The sequence below is a fragment of the Macrobrachium nipponense genome, chromosome 14, assembly GCF_015104395.2.
Source record: "Macrobrachium nipponense isolate FS-2020 chromosome 14, ASM1510439v2, whole genome shotgun sequence".
Taxonomy (NCBI): Eukaryota; Metazoa; Arthropoda; class Malacostraca; order Decapoda; family Palaemonidae; genus Macrobrachium; species Macrobrachium nipponense.
This window is the reverse complement of record NC_087207.1, coordinates 62,461,973-62,487,401: the sequence shown is the minus strand read 5'-3', so window position 1 is coordinate 62,487,401 and position 25,429 is coordinate 62,461,973. Positions and strand designations below refer to the sequence as shown.

Sequence of the window (25,429 nt, the reverse complement as noted above, 5' to 3'; positions counted from 1 at the left end):
ACTTGGAAAAGGGCGTTAATTAAAAGTAATATGCATGCTACTCATATGAAAGCAAAGGAAAAGCACTTAATGAAGACACTTCATTCTAAAACATCCCGTCAATGGATTCATAATTCAGGTCTCTATTAAATCTACAAACTCATTTACAGATTTTTATTTTTTCAAACAACTTCCACACTTCTCTGGAAGAAAGATAAAAAATATTTTTCATTACAATTACAAAGGTAATAGAGACGAAAAGAAATGTGGTACTACTGCCAAATATAGCGTTTAGGTTTCCCCTGAGCCTATCACAGCACTATTTGTTTGTTTTTACAAGCATTAACAGGAATGTAAGAAAAGATAACTACTATTGCACATTACGACTCTTAGCGGCATTGAAACCTGCAAACCAGATTCCAGGCTTTAATAGATACATGTTTTGCAGATATTAAGAAAACTAGTCTCAATACCAATTAAATAAAAAAGAATAGTATGTACTACTATCATATGGTATACCAACAGATTCATGCTAAACTTTTCTGAACTATAAAACAGAATTAATCAATAACCATTTGAACTCTATTTAAAAAATGATCCTTGACACTTCAAAACCTTTGAAAACCTTTGAACTCGAAGAAAAAACTAGTACGTGAAAATACATCAAGAAGATAACACATAAAAAGGGAATAAATTGTTCTTCCATTGACATACCCAAAATCATGTCTACAGTGAGTACTCACTGGTATTGTGTTTGCCCTGGTCATGCAGGAATGTGTTAAGGACAGTGGGTGCCAATTATGTACATAAATGAAACTTTAAAATCCCAAGTTTTTTTTTTTTTGCTTAAGAGGAGTTTGACTGACAGTATATTTCAAACAAAAATGCCTCCAAAAAACATATCCAATTCTCTTCATAAAAATTAGATTTCTAAGAGTACAAGTAACATCCTTCAATGTTTAAATATATAAAAATACAATTCCAATGTGAGGAATAACACCTATGGAGTTCAAAATTATACTGGAGTCAGAAATATGGCATTCCTTCATACTTAAGAAGGCACATGAGAAAAAGTACAAAAAATGGAAGCTTTCATAGATTTTTAGTACTCACACAAACGTATGACAATGCATCCAAGGTTTTAACCGCTGCTTTAAACCAGAATTACTCTAAGAACTAATAAATAATTTGTTTAAAAAAGGCTTCAGTTTCTTATGAAAGTTTAGGAAATGTCACCATGTGAAAGATCAGTCAAGACGTTGCTAATGACAACAAAATAATTTTTCACCAAACCAAGGAACAAGTGCTGTAAATCTTTAAAGAACTTATTAACAATGACAAAACATGGATATAAAATCATCTAACTTTTGCCTACAATCTGACAAATGACTAAAACCGTGCATATGAAAATTCTCAAGACTCAAAACACTAAATCACCACCATACAGTAGCACCCAATCAAAGAGTAAAATATACAACCTGAACCAAGTAGGAAATTTTAAGTACCACATATACAGACACATTCAAGGAGGAGAGGCATTTTACATCAATTAACTGTAACTTCGGTGTAAAATATCGACATAATAACAATAATAATTTCACTCCACAGTAACAGACTTTGCAAGATTGCGCGGACAGTCAACATTGCATCCTTTCAGTACTGCTACATGGTAAGATATTAGCTGCAAGGGAATAACTGTGAGGATTCCTTGTAAACAGTCGACAGTTTTTGGAACTTCCAGAACTTGGGAACCATACTTTTGGGGTTCTTGATCACCTTTGTGGCAAATAAGAATAGGTCGACCTTCGCGGGCAGTTACTTGCTGAAGGGCATTCATGCATTTCTGAAAGAAAATGCAGCTGAATCAAAACCTTCCATTTATTGAGCATAAATACAACAAAAATTAGGTTTTTCATTCTCTGCTGATCAATTCTTAGAGATCTCACTATGTTAATACACTGTAATATTAATTCTTCTGAATGCATAATTTAACTTTTTAATGTAAATTTCTTGTTTCAAATAAGTAAAACATACCTTAGGAAAGTCTCAGATTTTGGTCAATATGCAGTGACTGCGCAAAACATTTACTAAAAGATGATTCTGATTCACAAGGTGGAGGTTGAGACTAGTTTCTCAACCTCCACCTTGTGAATCAGAATCATCTTTTAGTAAATGTTTTGCGCAGTCATTGCATATTGACCAAAATCTGAGACTTTCATAAGGTATGTTTTACTTATTTGAAACAAGAAATTTACATTAAAAATTTAAATTGGAACATACATACAACTTAAAGTTCTACTGTAACTTGAATTTGAACCTACACGCCCAAAATTTACGTAACATCAGCAAATATTGCAAACTTCAGTCAACAAAGAATTAATATACAAAAATATAGGTAAAAATTTCAAGTTAGTCGAAATCATTTTAAACATCTGTACAGCTAAAGGGGAGAAATAGACCCTTACAGCAAAAGAATATAATACTGTAATACAAATGTGAAAGACTTACCACAAAGACTTTATCTCGTGTACATATCATAATGATTGGCATGCCTTTATCCACAAGAGCCAGGGGTCCGTGCTTAAGCTCTCCAGCTAAAATACCTTCGCTGTGCATGTATGTGATTTCTTTGATTTTCTGTAAAAAGTTGATGCACTTATTTTATGCAATAAGGTTTATGTCACAAAGAATCTGAGAATCGTACACTTATTTCAATTAAAGCATTAAGGAGAAGCCAGAAACGAATATAATATTTATCTCAATACAAATTCACTTTAAACTAAATAATACTAATCAAAACTTAAATAAAACGCCTTACCAAGGCACCTTCAAGGCATGTGGCATAATTATATCCACGACCCAGAACTAGTAGAGACTTCTTCTCAAATACTTCTTTGCTGATTTCTTGTATCTTACCATCTAGATCAAGTACCTATTGGGGGAATATCCATAATGTAACATTCAGATATAGAAAACTGTAAACTTAAAAATACATATTTAGTGATCAAACTAGTCTTAACCAGCTTAACAGGAGCTTACTAATGTGGACTATATAAAATAATTTTATTGTACATTAAACAGGGATAAAATCCCAAAACTTGAAGAGTGTGAATGTATATATGTAATATTTTCAAATAATTTAAACCTTATACACTAAGTGAAGTTAAGTTGGTTGTAACTTGACAACAATTGAACAATGAAATATTGTAATAAAAACAACAATTCCAATATTTTTACTAGGAATGCCCTTTGGTAAGTGTACATTTAACAAAGACTTTAAAGGGGAACTTCTGGTTGCATTTTAGCTGTTCCATATGTAGTGTTATTCCATTTAAGTGCCCCTGGTGAAAACTTTCTTTTTTTTTTAAATGGGCGTTTTCTTGTTTTTTGCAACCCATTTTCTATTTCACCAAGGGCGCAGCCATTTATGTGTGGCTCATCTGTTATGTGCGACATCATGTCACGGTAGGCTCAGACAGGCAGAGCTGTTCCACCAGGCATGCTGCCTACACAATTCGTGGACACACACACATTTAAAAAACTGCTGTTCACCCCATCACAACATGCACATGGTGATTGACAAAAATAAATTTCAATTCAAATGTATACAAATGGAGGCACCATAGTGTAGATAGCCGCCCTATCTTCATCGGTACCATGGTCTGTTCAGAGGGAAATTAAGTTCCATTAAGTTCCCAAAACATTATATAAATTTCATAGCCATACCTAATAACCTGCTCCTAATGTCATTTTTGAAATCTGTTGGCAAGAAATGGTCCAAACAGACAATGGTTTGCGTAATAGGTTGAAAGGTTTTGATGTTGATATCCTCCCTTCGAAATGCCATACAAGTTGGCATAATTGATGCTATTTGAATGACAACCTAAAACACGATGACAATACCAAGGACGAACACAATACAATACGCATGCTTCGCTGCGCTTGTTATCGTGAGGCAACCGCGACACTACGTCATCGGTGCTAATCCGCCACATGGCAATAAGGTCAAATCCTGGATTAACGGTGCTCTCCATTGAAGTACCTCGGTGCCAAATTTGAAATTAAATTTTAAAAACACAGGATTACGTACAGATTCCAGCAATGGCTCATTTTTTTTAGCTTATTAAAAGTTCTGTTTGACAAAATTTAATGGCTATTAAGCAGAAGTTCCCCTTTAATTCCTTGTGTTCACCCAGCAATTGATACAAGTAATTATAATATTCACATATTTAATTACACCACAGAACAAATCTATACAGATTCATGAATCTAAGGAAGAATGAAGATAAGGAGGCACACAAGACTGAGGAGTACTGACCCACATTCCTGCTTGCAATGTAACTATGGTTAAAAGTAACCAATATTGAATATGAAGCAATAGACTCCTAGTGGGATGATGTCTTTTTAAGGGTTACTATTACCACTTATTTGATTTTCAGTTGCCCAAGCATTATGATACATATAAATAAAAGAGGTTTACATTGTAGAAACTGTGTTGATGGTATAAATTGAAATTTTCCAGCCAGCTGAACTATAATTTCAACTTGTGGGAAATTCAAAATTTAGAAAATAAGAGCAGAAACTACTTAATCACTAGTAATGAAAAAGTACCTGAAAGAAAAGCAATACTTACTTCTTTAATTTGGTCTGGGAGGTGTCGGAGTCCTTGAATTATTTCTGAGCGACGAGGTTGAGCTGATATTCTATCTTCTGATACCATAAGTGCAAACATTACGAGTGAAATTATCTGAGAAGTATAAGCCTTGGTTGAGGCAACACCAATTTCAGGTCCAGCATTGATATGAACACCACAGTGTGACTCACGGCAAATTGAAGATCCTACTGTATTAGTGATGCCAACAATAAGTGCCCCACGTTGCTTGCAGTACCTACACAGATAAAACAATTAGTGTAAGAGATACTGTTTATTTCAGAAGGCAAATATATTCTGTATGTGTTGTAAAGTTACAAGTACTCTTGATTTTGTCCTCTGAATAATACATATAAATTACAGGCAGTCACCAGTTTATGGCAAGGGTACCATCCCCACTGGTGCGCTGTAAGCTGAAAACTGACATGACCTGAATCATCATAGTCATAATGGGAATAAATATCACTTACAGCACCATAAGTCTGGGTAATGCCACCTTAACTCAACTTATGGGGCAGAAAAATAGGGGTTAACGGTGCAGTGAGGCCAGTGTCATAAGTCCAGAACAACGTAACCCAGGGACTGCCTGTATACAGGTACAGTGCTTGTACACTGAGGTTCTGAATTACTGTACCAACCTTAGGACTCAGAGAATATCACAAGTAATATACAAATTCCTAACAATAACACTAAATTCTGTCACTTACCTCAAAGCCATTAGGGTATCAGCTGTTTCTCCTGACTGTGATATGAAGAAACAAACATCATCTCTAAATATAGGAGTGTTACGATCCAAGAAATCAGATGCTAAATCTACCATAACTGGGAGTTCTGTTAGTTCTTCTAGTAGCTGACGAGTGGCAATTGCAGAATTGTAGGATGTTCCACAAGCAATAAGTAGAGGCGTCTGCAGCGACGAATTTCACTGATGTAATCCTGAGTGAATACCAAAATTTTTATATGAAAAATTTTCTATGCAGTAATGAAATTTTGTGATGATACAGTTTATTTCAATGAATGTTTATGATTGAATAAGAATGAAAGTAGTCATTCATACAGGCTTCATGATGAAAGAAAAGGCAATTCAAATAGGTGAAGAATAGAAGTGTCTGTAAAAGCAAACGGAATACTGTAGTATATGGATGGTTTGTTGAGAAAACTATCCTTCAGAGAAATACAATTAAGATATTCAAATTAATTAAAAGAAAAAATCAGGTTGACAGTAATGTTTATGCAGAGTAAAGTGAAGTTAGATGTTTTGAACATATGAGCAATTGTATACTAATTATGAAGTTTCAGGAGGAATGAGGGAAGAAAGACAAAGTATTTGTTGAATAATTATCATTATTATTATTCAGTACATGAAACCTGGTCATAAGGAACAAGCCCACAATGGCCAGACTTAAAATTTTAGGTTCCAAAGAATATGGTGTTCATTAGGAAGTAAAGGGAAAAATGTACAGAAAGAAGAGATCTTGCTTATTAACAAATAACAACAAATTAATAAATTGATAAAAAAGTATTAAAATGCAAGGAGAATAGTATTAGCGTCATAATTCATTGCATCTTTGCTTGAACTTCTGAAGATCCAATTGCATGATATCCTCTAGGAGGCTGTTCCACAGTCCAATGGCGTGAGAAATAAAGGACTTCTGGAACTTAGAAGTCCAACAGTGAGGCACATTTACTGCATATTGGTGCTGCTGCTCAGTGTATCTTGTTGCACTCAGCAGATACAGGGGATCAGGGATCAGTTGTGAATGTGCAAGACCTCTATTGAAATACAACTTATGAAAAAGTGACAAACAAGAGACCATCCGTCAAAGGTCCAAGTCATAACTGCTACTGTTATGAAATAGAAACCTACCACCACAAACAACTCTATCTAAAGGAGATAAATCTCTGGCAGAAGAAACATCCACACCAGAGAGTATCCTAGTAAAGGGAGTACAAATAACCTAAAACATGTTGCACTGATTTTATCACTGTTATAAATATACAAGGCCTTTTAAACAATACTTATCTTTCAAGCAACATATGCTGAAACTTTTATTAGATGCTTCTCAAAAGTTATATGCGAGCCAAAAGTTACATCTAGAATAGTTAAAGCTTCAGACTAATTCAGCAAAGTACCATCCACCTGAAGGGGAGGGTAGGGTGGGAAATCTGTATGAGGTCTGCACCCCAATAGTGTTTTAATTTTACTGGAGTTGCCTCATACCCCACTGACGACACCATTCCCCATCTGGTCCATGTCCCGATTAAGGCTGAGAGCAGTTTCATTTCTCATAAGTAGAGACTTTACTACTACGACCACAAGCATTGCATCATCAGCATACTGAACAATCTTGTTTTCCAGGCCAACAGCCACATCACTAGTATACATATATATACTTCAAATAACAGTGGACCAAGAACACAACACTACCCTGTGGAACTCCTGACAATAGGTGTTGGTTCACTAAAGATCCCATCCATAGCAACTTGCTGCTGCCTACCTGTACGGAAACCTTGAAATACTATGTAATCCTAAAACTTATCAACCCACTCCAAGATTCTGAAGTTTATAAATATGTGCCTTGTGATTTACTAAACCAAACAGAACTAAAATCTATGAACTACTCTGCACTCGTTGAAATGAAAGGGCCTAGGAACTAAGAAGCACCAAGGCAGTGGAACTGTTGGAAGTTTTCAGTACAAATGTTATATCTATTATCCAGCTTTTAAAGGATTATCTGTCAGTGACTATTTTTTTGCTTATTTATGAAGCCACTCTAAATTAAGAGAAATGCCTTACTAAATGGTAGTATTGATATGAAGAGAAAGCTGAATAAATACCAGCACAAGTAAGGCTTTGAGGGTAAATGAAATCGGGCATAAAAGCAATTAATGTTCAATATGGATGGAGGAAGAATGGAAGCAGCTGATTTTTACAGTAACTGGGAGAAATCTTGGGGATAGTAGTACAAGTGCAAAAGACAACTTGAGAATCTATGGAAGTAAAGCTTAAATGTATGAAGGTATTGTTGAGCAAACTCTCCTTCATGGTAGAGCATAGGATGCATACAAAATAAAAAAAGTTGAGGTTATTGAGTTTCTTTTCAGAGTACTATAAGTAGAGGTAACATTGGAAGGGTGACAACTGTAGATAATATATATTACAGGCAGTCCCCATTAACCGAAACTTGGCGATTTACGGCGCTGAGTTTCGATTAATGGCGCCTCTGTTAGGTATGTTTTGGCACCACAACTCTAATTATCAGTACCTTATGGCACTGATAACCAAAACTTGGTCTGTTATGGTGCCATGAATCGCAAATTTTATGGCACTAGACAAGCGCCATAAAACCGGATTACCATTAACCAAGACCGCTGATAACTGGGGACTTCCTGTAATTGTATAAGTTTAGCATAGGTGAAAGAATGGATCAGTATGCTTTAAGATTACCTGGTAATTTTGAAATCTGGAAGATGCTAAATTGATAAAATAAATATACTATATGACCTAATGTTAGGAAGGAAGAGAGGACAACCTAGAAAATGGTGATGAAAGATGTGAATGAGGTAGTACTATACATACTGGAATGGTTGAGCACCCTTAATACCAGCGAAGTGTCGGAGTACCTGCAAAATGCAGGAGAATGAAGTGTGCACAGGGGCTCAGTGAGCTGCTAATAAGGCTACTGTGTAGGATGAGTAAGTGGCTAGTATTGAAGAATTCTTTTGCATAGAATCATCTTCAATTCAGGAGTTAACATATGAGTATTACAGTGACCATGCTCTTATTTTTTCTCTGGAGCCAGTCACTTCTAGAATATCTTACCCAACATATCTAAAGTAACAAATAAGATGGGTAGTTAACTTTAAAATATCCTATCACAACCACTTTCTATGGTATATACAGTACGTACCTTGATTCCACCGAGCACTACAGTTTCACTGTCGAAATTAATTCTTCCTCTCATAGTGGTCACAACGGACTCAGGCTGCTCAAATATTTCTTTCTGCATGAATGAGGAGAAATTGCCCTTCATGATCTGTTGGATTTCCATCTTCAATGTAGTAATCTCACGAGCATGGGAGTCTTCAAGAGATCTTTTCAGTCTGTGGATCTTCAAAACGCCCTCTGTATCGACACTTGCTACATCATCATCCTGGAAGAAATATTTAATCTATTTATGTGACATTCTGGAATAGCTTTGACATTTTTCATGCTTTTATTTGGATAGAAGGCAAATAATCTTTTAATATCTGTCTAATCAGGAGGGAGACAGATGACTTCTGAGTATTTCAACTGCTACACCCGACACCCTTCTTACTGGAGGTCACAATCACCTAAGACACTGGTATGATCTATAGTCATCCAACTGCTTGGTCAAAGCTAGATAGCAAGTATAAACACACTATGACTCATTTAGTGATGTTGCTGAAAATTTATGTGATATGAAAATGGACTGTTTGCAAATCATAGTGCTGATAGTTGGTGGTAAAAAGAAACTGGAGAGAGGGTTGAAAGCATTTGAATAGAGAAGGATGGAAGTGATCATTATCAAGAGACTGAGGTTCAATGGAAGACGGAACAAGGAATGCCAGCATTGAGCAAGGAAAAATTGAAGTGAATGATTCATAAAAATATTTGGGAGTAGACATAAGTGAGGATGATAGGATAAAAGATGAATAACATAATAGGTAGAGCAAAGAAAGTAACAGGATGTCTGCAAAAAGTCTGGAAGAGAGGAAAAAAGCATGATGGAGCAAAAGTTTGATGCATAATAGGACAGTCGAGCCAAATCACCTTTTTTGAAGTGAAGTGTGGGTGTCTAGTAAGCAATAAAGGTAAAAGTCCGGTGTGGTAACAAAGGTTTAAAGAATAAAAAATGTGTAGATACAATAAACATGTGGTAAGGTCAAAAGGCAAAGCATTGTGTTTGGTATTATTTTAGTTACATAAAGAGAAAGGAGAATGGTAAGATGGGAACTATGTTGGGCAACTGTGCATAAAAGTCTCAGTTCTGGAGACAAAGGAAAAGGTAGCCAGGAGGGATTGGAATGAAAAAAATTTTTAAGCAAGAAGTGTGAAAACAGGACTGAGGTTAATGGTGTACAATATTTATAAGAATGTCATTGGTGCACTGCTGATAATTCAGCTGTGTAAGTACGTATATTTAAACAACTGATGTTGTTTAAATATACCAATTTCAGCATGGATAAATAAAATATACCAATTTCAACATGGATAAATAAAAAGTACTTAAATATTGAGAAAATCCATAGCTCTAATTCTAAAAATGGCAACGTAATACAGTATAATACACAGAAAATAAGACATACGTAAATATATTGGAAATCTACCTCTACTCTAATTCTATAAATAGGGAGGTAATACTACGTACAGTATAAAAGTTTATGACACTTTACTGGGAATAAAGGAAAGAGAAATGAAAACTCTCCATTCAACACTAAGAAAGTATAATTTACAGCAAATATAAAATTTTTTGTACTATGCATTATCATCATTAACATCAAAGAACAGAATGGCTAAGATACGAACAAAATTTTATAATACACTCACAAGAAGATATATGACTCTGTCAGTATGTTCAATGATTGCAGATGCATCAGAAGCAAAGAAATATTCTACTTCTTTGTTGTCTCCTTGTGGGAGAAATTCTGAGGTGGACTGTGATCGTGCAAGACCGTGTGATGGAATTTCATGGCCATGTGGACGATGATCTGTGTATACAAAGTAAAAAGAAAAAAAAGTTTTCGATCAGTTTCCCTTTCTTAAAAAGCACAAAACTAAATTGCCTCTTACTCTGAGAATAAACTGAATGAACTTAGAAGCAAATGATTTAAATTGAAATAAAAGGTTCAGGGTAAGTTTTCTGATTATGAGACTTATGGGAAACAAATTCTACAAACAGTTAGGAAAATAAAAAGGGAAAAGGTTACAAAAATGCAATATCTACAAAATATATTGTCTACAATACAGTTTTAAGTGAAGATTATAAACAAGATTACAATGTGCACACTTTACCTGACTGGGTGTCTGTTGGGGTATATAGGGACAGAGGTACAGTATATTGGGGTTGGGGGTCATGCAGCAGATGACCGGAGACGGAAGCCAGCCATAACGAAAATAAAAAGGGTGGAAAACATAAACAAATTAGGTTAGTTCATTCATTGCAACATACTAAACATTCACTAGAAGTACAACATCAGAATGATTGATGCTGTCCATGTCATGTTTGGTGTTACAGTGGAAAACGTCAAAAAAGCATGCTTGCATTCCAACTGTTGATGACTGTAGAACTCCAAATGTCTTGGCAAAGAAGCAAGTCATTCTTGGAAGATATTTCTAAAAGCTGTACGTACTTATAAAAACTTAAGTCAGCTACAAAAAATGAATAAGCAAACAAATTACTGTACACAGTATTACAGGATCATGCTAAAACACTCCCGAAAAGTCTTACAAACTAGTTTATTCATAAGATTTACCACCAATACATAATCTTATAACATGAAATGATGTTCAAATGAATGATGTATGGAATGAGAACATTTTTTACACTAAGAGAAAAATTCTAATCTATAATTCCAGAGCAACCAAACCAAAATTCTTTATCATGCAAAGTTTGATGATAAAAGATAACTTGTTCATGTATCCCTAATAATTAACAGTCAACAAAATTTTATCTATGTCACCATTTAGCCAATGTCATGTGTCATTTACATGGTGTGGTCCATATTCAATTAAAGTACGATATCTGTACATCTTTTCCCAACAGTATTTTACAGCTACATATTGAAGCAATAACCAAAACCATAAAATATTGACTTCATCTTCTGTCCTGTCTACCATCAGTTAAAGCTGATCACTATTATACACACTATATACAATTTACATTAAGTATTTATCTTAAACCTTTAAGGACATCTGACATTCACATAAACAAGAAGTTGTGTAATGGCACAAAAGACCAACTATGCACACTAAGATTATTGCTGATAATACAATGCTTTCCACATTGCAAACTGAAATATTTATACTGCATAAGTATCATAATTAACAATGTATTAAATTAATTTATAATATTTCTCATTAAAAAACAGTTAAACATAAAACAGCAAAAGATATTACCTTTCTTTTTGGATAGGTCTGTTAAAAGACAGGTTCAGGATTTGGAAAGAAAAGAAAAAAGGTGTTCATTATTGAAAGTAGATTTGAAATGTAAGTTATCTTCATAGTTGTTATCAAAAGTTTGAAATAGAACACACAAAAAATACAAGAGAAGGATTAAAAACCAGCACACACAGTATACTCATCATATAAGGGACTGAGACTCACAACACAATTTTTGGCAAAATGAATTAGCCTCCAAGGAGGAAACATTTAAACTGAAATCTTTCCAAGATCACATTTCTAACAAGATACAACAAAGCTTCCAGCTTTCAGACTATTTACTTTCTTATTAAGAGTGCACCTACCAGGACACCTATGAGCAAACTGACTGATGTTGCATGTACCATAAGCCATATCTGGATAAACAATTGGATTTAAAAATACCTTCCAGAGACCATAATTTATAATATTATCAAGCCATAGATATAAAGTTGCAGCAATCTTTTAAAAAAAATCCCTCTAAAGGAATCCATCCAGGTAACTCAGAGTCAGCTGATGATGCTCAACTTACTATCAATAAGGATGCACTTGGAACTACCATAAATACTTAAATTATACTTTTTCATTGGCAGTTGCATAAAGTAAAAAAACAAACTTGTCATAGCTATACGTAGTGTAAGTATGTACTTTGGGAAGGGGCAATACCCAGCCTTAAACAAAGCCAAACAAAGCTATGTGAGACATGTTCCTTGTTACACCAGCCTCATTAAGCTTGCTTTCCTGGTAGGCAGATAGGCTTCTTTAGTTTGTGGACTTAGTGACTTGTATTACCATAGGATTTTGCTATACAGTATCATGAAAATGGCTTCCTTTAGCTGTATTCCTATATATCTTTGGCTCCCTTCTACTCAAGTTTGCTGAAGGACAAGGCTAGCTGTACCCTATGAATATGTACTTATATACAATGCATTTCCTATTCAGCTGCCATGCATCTGAGAGAATTAACCATATTTTTAGTTGATGCTGCATAGTATCTCGGCTAACTTACATTACTTTATTTTCCTGTGCTCCTCTTCAAATAAGCCTTGGATTTGTCTAAAACAAATTCAAGGAAAACTTTAACTTTCTACTCATTCATTTACTAGGTCACTGAGATATCCCCGACACTAAAATTTTCGAATAAACTGTCCTTGCCAGAGATTTAACTCACTAGCCCAAAGGCAACTTAAATGAACCTTGAATCTAGGAAAAACTCCTCAAAATCAGAATAGGTATCAAGTTACAGCAAAATGCTGTGTCAGTAGAGTAAAATTAGCAAGGAATTTTGGCACAGAGCAGGTGCAAAGAACAAAAAAGAAACCACTGGACTTAGCCCTTTGAAAAACTGAGTTTTGAAGATGATAAAATACTCAGTGCTAGTTAGGTGGTTGTGAAAGCTTACTTAAACAGCAAGGTTAGAATTCTCAAATCTCATAAGGCTGGCACAGAATACAGTAAATGATCTCACAAAATAAGATTAATGAAATCTTGTCTCATAAATCATATCGTAACCAAGCTCAACACTGAAGATTTTGAAAAGTTTCTTGAAGGAATTTGTGTTGAGCGGTTCTCTCATTTCTAATGCAAATGTGCTCAAAATGATCATCAATGTTGTCAAAGCACTTCAAATTAGCAGAAAACTGAACACACTTAAACTTTAAGTCTAAGATAACACCCTAAAAGACATGAAAACATGTTTGGTTGAAACTAAAAGCAACCATCAAAAAAAGGGTTATCAGTCACTTTCACTAGCTCCTTGGCCTACCTCACCATTATACTTATTCACCTGCTTCCTTGAGTTACTTTTGCAGACTCTAGCAAAGCACCTTTGTTGACAACTTGACAGCAATTCTTGATCTAAAGTGTACTACTCTTTTTCCATGAAAATTGGTCTAGACTCCAGAAAGCCTATATGAATCTTTGTCCACAAAAACTTATTACAGTGTACATAAGCACAGTCTCCACAATAAATTAAGTGCTCAGAAGCTGGTAAATATCAAATATGTATTACATAATTGCAACTGAAAATAAGCAATAATAAGAATCCCAGTGTTTGAAAATGCTATATCAAATTATATTAGTATATGAAATTAAAAATAGTATACAGGTAATCACTAGGTTACAGCTGTCTTGACCTAGTGTTCTGTATTTATGGCACTTTTCAAATACAGTGGACCCATCGTTTTTGCATTCTCGAGATTCGTGGACTCACCTATTTGCGTATTTCTCTTTGGACCATATTTTCCAATTACGAATTCACAGGAAATTCACCTATTTGCTGTATTTTTCATTGAAAAATATTAACAACTTACTTCATTTTCATATTTTCATGACTAAATGCACTTTTTGTGATACAACTACGTATTATGATATTCAGTTATAATCATTTTTAGAGGGTTTTTCTTGTGTTTGAACTATCAAAATAAGTATGTAGTTATAAGCATTTTTAGAGGGGTAGGTACAAAGTATTCACAGATCCTAGCTATTCACAGGGGGATCTGGTATGCAACTCCCCCGCGAATATAGGGGGTTCATGGTAGTATATTCATCAAAAAATTGGTTCTGGGTTATAGCTGATGTTAGAAAGCTGTAGCACTGTAACTAGGATTACAGCGCTGCAACTCGCCAGCAATATAGCGAAGTGAGAGAACCGGTTTAGGGAGCCGTAGCCACCAGGAGGTTTCACTATAAGGCGGTCCCTCCTACGGGAGGTTTCACTATAAAGAAGTCCCTCCTATATGGAGGGGTTGCGGTGATTTCTGACTTATGGCACACTGCTGGAAAGAAACTCCCGCCATAACATGGGGACTGCCTGTAGCAGTAATTAAGAAATGTACAAACACTACAATATGGAGATAAGTGCCCAGGATATATTGGTTAAAAAGTAAACTGCATTTTGTATGTGTTAATCAGACTGAGTACTCCCTCTGTGCCTTATAAAAAATTAATCAGCTGGATGCTTGATGATCCTTCGGGAAAAGTAAAATGGTACCTGATAACATCCATTCCTTTGTTTATAAAATTGTGTGCAGCCATCCAAAGTTATGAAATGGTGGAGGCTCATGGTAATATGAAATGTAAATACACTGCACTGTATTATTCTAACTCTTAATATGATATAATATAGTTATGAATGATTACATAATATTAGCAAACATTACATTACACTACATTACAGTATTCTGCATCAATGATTTAATAATTCTTTAATTTTATGGATCACATCCTATCTGAGGTGTTGATAATTTCTGTTCCTTATTGGTCTGAATAAGTTGAATTTGGGAGACATAATATATACTTAAATTAGAAATTACAATGCTCAAATTTAAGGAAGACTGATGAAATTTTGCATCATTGAAAATTAATTAAAAAATATACAAAATTTTTCCTTGGATACAAACACGCTTTCATCGATGAAGTACTCAGCATGTTATGAAACTGAGTACACCATCCATAAAAGCGCAGGTCCATATTCCCATTGGCACAAATTAAGTTTATAATGGTTTTAACACTTATTTAAACTAAAAATGTTATCTTCATTTATCACACTATAGTTTGAAAGCCACACAGAGGACATATTAAACTTTCAGCCTTACAGTGTCAAAAAACTAAATTCAGCACTTAGCTCTTGAGTGTTTTACATTAAATCTGCAAATCATGTTATAATTTGACAATTATTTCTTAACAAAATTTGTGGTTTTGTAGTGCTGAAACGTAGAATCAATGGAAACATCTCCTATATAATAGTACTTAAGATTGCAGCAAGTTCTCATCTAAACAAAAAAAAACATAATAAATAATAACGTCAATAACATAAGAAAAATCCATTAAAAACAAATGAGAAACGGCTAAATCTATTACCTTCCAAGTCTTAAATACCATCAGGTACAGCAGCAGGAGGAAGAGATCGTGGAAGGAGGCAGATGTTTTGGATTTGGGGAGAAGTAAAGAGGTTCATAATGGATTAGGTTGTGAATAGTCCTGCACATCTCTTTTTTTGAGCTATTCAGGTTGCTTTTGCAAGTGTATATTATTTACAGCAATTTATAGTTCTTTAAACAAAATTAAAAGTATGTAAAAATTAAAAATTAAAGCGTTCATTGTACGTATCTTTAAATAAAAAAAATATAACATTTACAAAATTCACAGAACTCTTATGTAGCTTTTAAATTTACACTATAATATTACAACACTTATTTAACAAGACAGTACGAAAAAGATAATATACATCAGAGAACTAATTTTTCCTCAGTTAATTACAGAGCTACAAGAAAGAAGCAGAAAGAATAAAAAAAATCAGCCCAGCTTTTAAAGCATATATACTGTAATACAGTACCTGTAAAAATCATATGAGGTAACTGTCATTCAGACTATATATTTACTAATAATCATAACCCACAACAAAATTAACCACGGCACTGAGGAAAGCTGTAAATCATTACACTATTCACGAATAGTAAAGTTAAATCAATTAAATTTTTCTCATATAGAACTAATTATCTTAAAAGCAGCAAAAGAAAAACTGAGAAAATGCAGATAGAAAATAGATATGACTAAGGGTGGACAAAGCACAACAGGTTGACAAGGAAATGTGAGCTGCTGTCCCTCATGTACGGAATGAGTGACATTTGTTTTATTTTAAAGTTAGTATACTAATTATGAACTTGAAAATTAAAATTACTACATTTTAGCAACACTCATTCATTTGCACTTGTCTATGGCACTCTAGTCATAAACACCTGCTACTTGTTTAATTGTAAATATTTAGGTGAACTCTAAATATCCAGTTTCAATGCACAAGCTATTGATTTCAAATGACTTTTTAACAGAACAATGATGTGTGCTGCTTCCTTTAACAGGAGAGCTATATATAGCCTCAAAACTCATGGGATCCAAAAAAATTACTCCTCTAGGCAAAATGAACTATACGTATACTAAAGGATATTTCTTATCATGTAATGGTATTTCACAATAATATATCTTGTGATAATTAATATATTTTAAAGCACACTACCAGTATAATTTGATAACTTTTCATTTCCAAAACTTTGTATATGTATAACCAATTCATCATAATAATTTTCTCCCATAAAGAAACTTACACTGCCATAAATCACCATTTATGTCAAAGCCATATTTATCAAATTCAAAGGCACTTAAGCATTCATAATTTAAGTTTTATCCATTAGGCAAAACAGAACTAAAATATAAGACTTCACTACAACAATGACTATTATACTTTATGTCGTGTTACAGCAGTACCATCATCACAAGCAGAATTTTGCATGTCAAAAGGTAAGATTATCATGTGTGTTTCCTCCTACTCTGTATACTGTATGACCAATCCTAAAGTTACAGATCAGATGCTCTTAGAAATATTTAATTTTTTTCACACAAGTGCAGATCAATCAATGGAAAAGTTAACTACTTATGTACCACCAATGTAGCTCCTCATGGTAGTCAAAACTCTTGAGCTCTATGAAAAACACAAGAGTAGTATAGATTTAGACTACAAAATATTCAGTATAAGCAACAACAACAATGAAAACAAAATGCAGCAATTTGAAGTGCATCCATCACTTTAAATTAAAAATTAGTATGTAAATGGCTAAAATTACAATTTCTAAAGAAAAATTCTGCATAATTTTCCTATTTCATAATTTAATTCTAGGAGTGACTTTTGAGAAAGGCCAAATGGAGCAAGTGTGGAGTTTCCATTAAAAATGAAGTAATCTTATCCATTTAGGCTTGCCTTTTCACTTAAGGCCTTTCTGTACAACAGGATGTACGTATTTGATTTTATATGGTTCATATGTCATTCTCTAAATCACGCAACAATAAGTGATTATGGTTACATGTACTATTCTCAACAAGAAAGATAGTACATAACCCATTCAAAATAATTTTATTCATATTAACTGTACAAATAAACTGTATTTAGTATATCAATTCAATTAGACTGTGAAGAATTACAGCTTACAAGAAAAGTGAAGCTTTTCATTCCACTAGGGTCTAAGTTGGTACTATGATGTGTTATTCCTATAATTTTGTCCATTTATCTTCATTTATTACACATTTCCTTCTTTGTTTTTGTTTTTTATTCTTTTACATAAAAGAGCTTCTAGTTTGAGGCCGGATACACAGCAAGTGATTGGCCTTTCAGGCATTTTCCATATCAATGTAAGCTCATTTTCAATACTAAAGATACTAATACGTAGTACATAATAGCCAGTGAAAATTCATTTAGTGATCTACTACTCAAATAAAAGGAAGAACGATTTAATCATGAGAAATAACCCTGCCCCTTCTTTCCAGGACCATCCCAAAGGTAAGTTATCTTCTACCAGCATAAATACCATGTCTATGGACATCCTAGCTCCTACACTGAGAGGATGATGATGCATCTGGAAGGAGGATTTCCTGCTAGATGCAAGAAGAGGTCATCAATAATCATACGAAAAACACACAGACCACCACCATCAGAACCATATTCTGAAGCAAGATGGCTATGGATATTAGCCATCCTTAACATCCTGAAGAAGAAACTTGACAAACAGAATGCAGGAAACATTCCTCCTTCAAACCAACATATGCCATCTTGCCAACAATCTATGTAGCTCAATAGTCAAACAAGACCCTACATCCTGAATAGAAATCCAGCTGACTAAATACCAAACAGAGAAACACTCCACTGAAACTGAAAAGTATTCAGAAAGGCAATTGGAGGAATATCCAAATAAAAAATTAAGTTGCCAATTCTTTAGAATATTTAGGAGAACAAAGACCCATCACTAGACCCTCCCACAAAAAATACATAAGTCACCACTCCATCCTCCTAATAATTTTGACTGAGACATGCCTCATTGATCTGTATGACTAACCAAATGCTGGTTATGTATTTATGTGTAAAGCAGCCATTAAAATGTACTGCGAATTTGCCATATCAACAAGGAGATTCCACAGACAACTTAACAACATTCCCAACTTCTACTACATTACAAACATGAGTGTAAATTAAGAGTGCAGGGAAAATGGCCTTTCCAGTACAATATACAACTCATGGATCACAAAATTGATCTTGTGCCTTCATGTGACATATAAAAAAATGCCTTTTGAGTTACTCAAGTTGGCTTAATTACAACTATTGAGGAAAGCAATTACCCTTGGCACATGAGTATGGTAACCGTATCTGCATTCTCTGGATTCGTGGACTCACGGATTCATGGATTTCTCTCTGGACCACATCTACCCATTATTCGTGGGAAATTCGCCTATTTGCGGTACTTCTCTGAGAAAAATCCAGAAATTCCTGGTTGATGGGATTATTGTAATAAATTCTGGTAGTATTGGACACAAATACTTCTTGCAAAACTTCATAACCTAAGAAACTGCTCAAAACTGCGCAGATGCAGCTTCTTACTAACAACTGCAAGACCAATAATCAAAACATGACAGGGTGCATTCTGATATACGAGCAAAACTGTATGTTAAATAAACAACAGTTTTATTACAGAAAATAATACTACTCTTCATCTCTTTAAAAAAAAAAAGAGCAGAAACATGTTAAAAATTTTTGCACTGAGCTGCAATATCTCTTGACCATTAAGTCAAAATGAAATCAAGGAAAAGTAGATAAAGACAACACAACACCACACAACACCACACAAAGACTACTCACAACACCACGAAATGCAATGAAACATGAGGTTGGCTGAGGACTAGTACAATAAATGAGACAAGAGAATAACTCTTGAAGGCATGTTCTGCTCAACATTACCCCAAGCTTTGCTGTGTAACAAAAAAGTATAGAGTACATGGTTAATTGAACATGCCAAAGTTTTAGGCATGTGGGAAATAAGAGGTTTGCTGACTATGGGTACAATCATTTACCGCTAACAGATAGTTAAATCAATACTCCCCTGAAGCTCATGCTGTCCTGAATAGGTAACCTTCAAAATTACTACAGCTTTTAACAAATGGAAGAATGCAATTAAGTAATACAAGTAACTGAACAACTTGAATTTAATGCCGATTCTATCATAATATGAGTTTCAAACAAATTCATATAATGAAAGGGAATATAAAATATTATTTACAAAAATCTGTGTATGCATATACATAAACACTATGAAGGGTATAAGAGCTTAAGAACGAAGTAATCTGTGAATAACAGTTTACAATAAAGTAACCGAAAGGTTTTGTTATTATTGGATCAATTCAGCTACATACATGCGGTGAAATTTATACTACAACTTCTTCCCAAACTTCTCCATGGTTGAAAAAAAGTCTTGGGATCTAGCTTTGACTTGAATGCAAGATTTTCAATACCATTCCTTAGAAAGAGGGAACCTAACCCCCTAATTCCTCTACAAAGCCCAACAGAATGAAAAGTGTAGTGCACAATAAAATCCCATTCTAATGTTCAATTTGAAAGCAAAACCTTGAAAGCCCCTACTACTTGGTATTGATGATACCATTTAACCCAAAGCATTGCTGTTAAATGCTTTAGTACATTCACTGTACCAACGACATACAAAGCAAGTTAGTATTAATGAAAAATCATTGGCAGCAGCATGGATACTGCTTATGGTGACAAGGTAAAAGAAACCAAATGCCCATGGTTGAGGAAATAGGATTATGATTAAACCCTGAAAGGAGACAAAAGAAAAAGAGGCGGCAGAGAAGAAACACTAACTACCTTTGAGTTCCACCTTCTCGGGGGAGTCTGCCAATGATGTATGAGGTTCAGGGCAGGGCAGGAACGGAATGGAGAAGAAAAGTGGTGTTAAAATAAATACAATTTCTAATACATCACTCTCAAAAATGCAATCAATCATAAATAACAAGCAATAACAACAACAGCATTACAATAATAATGAACACAATGTTAAAATAATATTGTCAGTAAAAGAGTAAACAGCACATCATCTCAAGGGATACACCATTCATACACAAAGCTCATAAAAGAAAATATAACATAAAGACATAACAGATAAAAAAAGAGAAAAAATAAGACATGTACAGTATACAGTACATGTAGAATCCACTTCCATATGATTTTCAACATGGTACCCTCTTCATATTCCTAAATATAAATAAAAAAAATTACAATCCTGGAAAAAACAAGGTCTAGTATCATATAAACACCAGTGTAAAAAAATATGAATCACATGCCCACTAAACTACCACACATTCATAGCAGTCTGGCAGATTTCATATAAAATTAAATCATAAACAATTTCCCAGTAAATCTTCAACATTACCCAAGCATTGTACACTCAAGCAGTTCTTCCTAAATCCCATAAATAGCCTTAAACATGTACAATGGATTTATGCTAAAATGATCGAAGGTAAATTAAAAAAAAAATTTAGTAGTTCATTGAAGTATGTAATGAAGACTACACAGGAAATCACTTTTCAAAATCTAATTATATTGTTTATTCTAATTTAAGGCTTTCATTTTTCAAAGAACTTCACTGACAACTATTTTCATATGTGAACAGTCAGAACAAATACAAATAATAGTTTCAGAGTCCAATAACTAATCAGTCTCAAGTCAACTGTCAATAAGAACAAGAAGAATGGTCAAGATTTGCATGTCTCAGATGGTAAAATAATGATGGGGGTGAATGGAGTACAAACAACCCAAGAAAAGCATACCACAAAATTAGATAAATCAAGCATCACAACAAAGCTTTCAAGCTGGAGTTTTAACCTATAAAGACATTACAGGATTGATAAACTCGCCAAAAGACATTTGAGAGTTGAGCTGATTCTTGTCCTCAGTAGCTTCATAAGAAAAATTTATTAATTGGAATTCTTATTCATTGAGATTTATAGCAATTTCTTATCCTAAGGATAAAATGTGATATATTTTCATTATAAGATTCTTTATTTTATATGTGTGCTTTATAGAAAAGGTTTCTTTTAATCAGTCAAACTTAAAAAACTGAAGTAAGAAGATCAATGCTTAAACGTCAAAGTAAATTATCATAATTCTGATTATATTGGTAAGAGCATCAATTTCATTATGAACTCAGGAGGGCTATCAAATGTATGATAAATCCAATGCGACAAGATTCACTAGAACCAATAGTATTGAATTTTATCAATGACCTCTCAAATGTTGGACTTCCAAGTAATAATTAGGTATAGTACAGTGTCTTCAAGCCATCCTTCTCAATGACTTACATATCAGAGATGGGAAGGTAAATAAAAAAATATTGTTGCAAGAAATAAAATTACATATGGATGCCCTTGTTAGAAAATAGCTAAATCTAAAAGCAGCCATGACTGTCAGAGACAAATGAAAAAAACATGATCACATGTTCCACAAGGCAGCAGCCACTACAGACTAGTTTTTTTTTCAGCAATAGGACAAAACTGTAGCCATCTGTTCAGGTTATAAGCAATAACATATATGAATCTATATAAAAAAACCCTGAAAATAAAAGATAATGAAAACTATGAATAGTATTCATTTGAGTAAATTAGGCAATTACTTTTACCTACATAATTATACACATGATTCTTCAGAGGCATATCAAGTCCTTTCCCTGCCTTTACTATGCTTTGCACCATTGCACTTTCAGGATCCTAAGTTTCTTCCACTTCAGCAACTAATAATAACTCTCCTTCCTCCAAAGGTTCCCAGTTATAGCATGTATACACTGTCACCCATATATTGCTACTGGATCTCCCTATGTGACCAACCAACTACAAGTCCCTTACCTACTTTTTGCTTATGCTAACCATTTTACTGCAAATTTTTTGTATCTTCATTTCTTTCCCTTTTAACCTTTCCTACTCCAAATATAATGTACAAACTGTTCATTTCAACAGCATCTACCTTCATGATCTCACTTGCCTTAACAGAGCCCCTCTAATTCACCTTTTTTTTTCTTACCCTACTACAGATCTCATCCATCACATCTATATCCAAGAGCCTCAACAAATCAATCACTTCCATTTTACCACCATGCATACTGAAACTTCATTGGCCGTAATTATCTAACTCCTGCCAACATTGTTTGAAATTCTCCATGTACAAAGATTTCACTATTTTTACTGTTCTAGGCAACTCCTCATCAATGTTAGTAAATAACACTGTATCATTATAACATAATGCCCATTGCACACACTCTTGACCCCTTTTCCAATCACACGAGTCTGCTCCTAATCATCCTTTCCTTCCTCTACATAATTTCTCTAATTACTTCGTCCGTACAGATATTAAACAGACTTGGAGAAATGACACACCTTTCTCCCAAATCAACTTTTCCAATAAACAAGCCATGTTTTTATATAACCTTCTACAAGCTTGACTTTTATCACAAATCTTCTACTAGCTCTCAACAAATTAATCTTCTACCCCATACATTCTTAACAATCATTTTTCATTACCAGCTTTTTACATTTTTATGGCCCTTCCTTCTACCAAAAATGAGATTAAATTAACATTTTACACTGTATACTTCATCAGTTTCCCTTGGGGAATTCTTTAATTATCATAGCAAGGGCTAGTTTTATAAGACATCTGTCTTCTATACTCCATTTGCATGACCTTTCCTGCTTTAAAAAATGTTGTTTCTTGTGCTGTCCTTCAAAATGTCGTCAGTTACTATCAACAGGAAATTAGTGCCAATATCCTCATAATACATAAATATCTGAGTCAGATCAATTCACAGCACATAAAAATTGGAAAATTAATTGTATTCAAAATGTAGGTCATTAATGATAGTATTTTAGTTAGAAATACAGTACATTTTACTTTCCCTTAAGCCCACAAATGTTGTATTTCCACCTGAAAAATCACCTACTTGGAAACCACAAACTGAGAACCTACCACCCTCTTACCCTACCTTCTTAATGACACAAACATCACTCTGAACATACTACAGTGTTCATTCTGTTCAGAGGACAAAACAATTTTATATACATATGTATCCAAAACTATGTACAGTACTTAATAGTAACTACCACACTCTAACAACTATGCAACAAAGATACCAAAAGTGAAGACAAAACCTTTGAAGAAAAACCTTTGTTTACATATGTAAGTAAGTAAAAAAAAAATAATACATTGCACAACATGTATTTGCTTTCTCAACTACTGATAAAAAACTACTTGACTTTAAAATAAGTGGCGGTACCAAAATTCCTACAAAGACATAGATTTCTGATAACAGTAAACACCATGGTTTTACTGATATTACAGCCAAAATTATACTATCAGGATCTCAAGCTCATTCTAGCATACAATTAAGCCATGCAGTAATGCACCTATGCTAATATACTGTAAGTAACCAAAGACAAAGATAATATACTAAAAACTAAGACTGTACATAGGGAATAAAAGCATGCATGCAATTAGATGTGACTAATCCACACTTGCCTCTATCTCTTGTGCCCAGTGCACGCCCTCCGAACTCGAATACATCTTAATATGCAGAGAAATAATGCCAAAGTGTTAGTTACATTCATATAGTTAGTAAACCAACTCAAAAGTTCTCTAACACATCTCATAAACTATAAACAAAAATTTGTCTTGCATGGAAATTCCAAATGTGTGGTATTAAGACCTTAAAAACAAACAACTTCATTAATTGTGAAGTTATCATCACATTATCAGAATCAAATATACATCATGCATATGCATAAATCAATTGTGCATGTGGGAATGAATTTCTATACCAATGCCTGTAAGCTATTTTCCTTACAGAAGGTAGTTGAGAAAAAATTCAGTAGTCATTGCAACACATTTTAAATACACCTGTCACATATTCCATTCCTACAATCTATCTCTTCGCCAGTGCTTTGGCTTTTAAAACATCCCTGCCATTTATCATATTCATTCAATCCTTCTGACTCTTTCCAAATGAAGAATTGGCTCAATTCCTCTATACAACCAAAACTTCCTTCCATAAACATGCATCTTTTTCACTATTTCTAGAGATCTTACTAGCATTTTTTATCATTTTGACAATTCAACTCTTTTCTCCTCCTACCTATTAATTTCCCTTATTCCAAAATATCTTCATGAATTAATAATTTTTATTCAAAATCATATTCTAAATGCTTCATCTATAGCACTACATCTCTATCACTTTTAACAGCTTTCTTTAAGCACGTTTATATCATACAGCATTTTTTCCCATTACTCTCAAATATTACTGGAAACTGTCCCAAAATAAATTAAAAGTAAACCAAATGCTTAGTATGATTTGCACTTGAGAAAAATACAATGGAAGACAGTAAGAGAGAAAAGTGATTTGCTGAATAAGTAACTGAATAAAGTGCAAAGTGGAGGTAAAAGGGTCTTGTATTTACAAAGCATGGTGTCTACAAAACACATCTTATCTTATAACACTATTTTTTGTTTTGGAGGTTAAAAAATTAATACTGATTTGCTTTTCTAAGCCGTCATCTACTGTCAACAGTTTCTTGATCAAAATTTCTACCATAAACAAACAGACACACACACACAACTTATATATGCACTTAGGCAGCATTTTGCTATTAGCATGATAATTAACAAAACTTTAAGCTGTATTCAGGTACGTACTGCTATGAAAAAATTTCACTACCCACTCAAATTACTATATTTAAGAACAGAAATGTCTCTACTACCTGCTCTT

General features: G+C 33.9%; 1 protein-coding gene across 1 annotated transcript in view; it reads right to left on the bottom strand.

Moving 5' to 3' along the window:
• Positions 1–139: 139 nt before the first annotated feature.
• Positions 140–25,429, bottom strand: part of LOC135226562 (glutamine--fructose-6-phosphate aminotransferase [isomerizing] 2-like) — a 52,177-nt gene continuing 26,887 nt past the window's right edge. The window contains 10 exon segments of the mRNA XM_064266239.1: positions 140–1,822; positions 2,488–2,616; positions 2,798–2,911; positions 4,613–4,868; positions 5,338–5,530; positions 5,533–5,566; positions 8,542–8,784; positions 10,203–10,363; positions 10,668–10,679; positions 20,491–20,517. Of these exon segments, the coding sequence (XP_064122309.1) occupies positions 1,577–1,822; positions 2,488–2,616; positions 2,798–2,911; positions 4,613–4,868; positions 5,338–5,530; positions 5,533–5,566; positions 8,542–8,784; positions 10,203–10,363; positions 10,668–10,679; positions 20,491–20,517 (1,415 nt within the window). The 3' untranslated portion in view covers positions 140–1,576.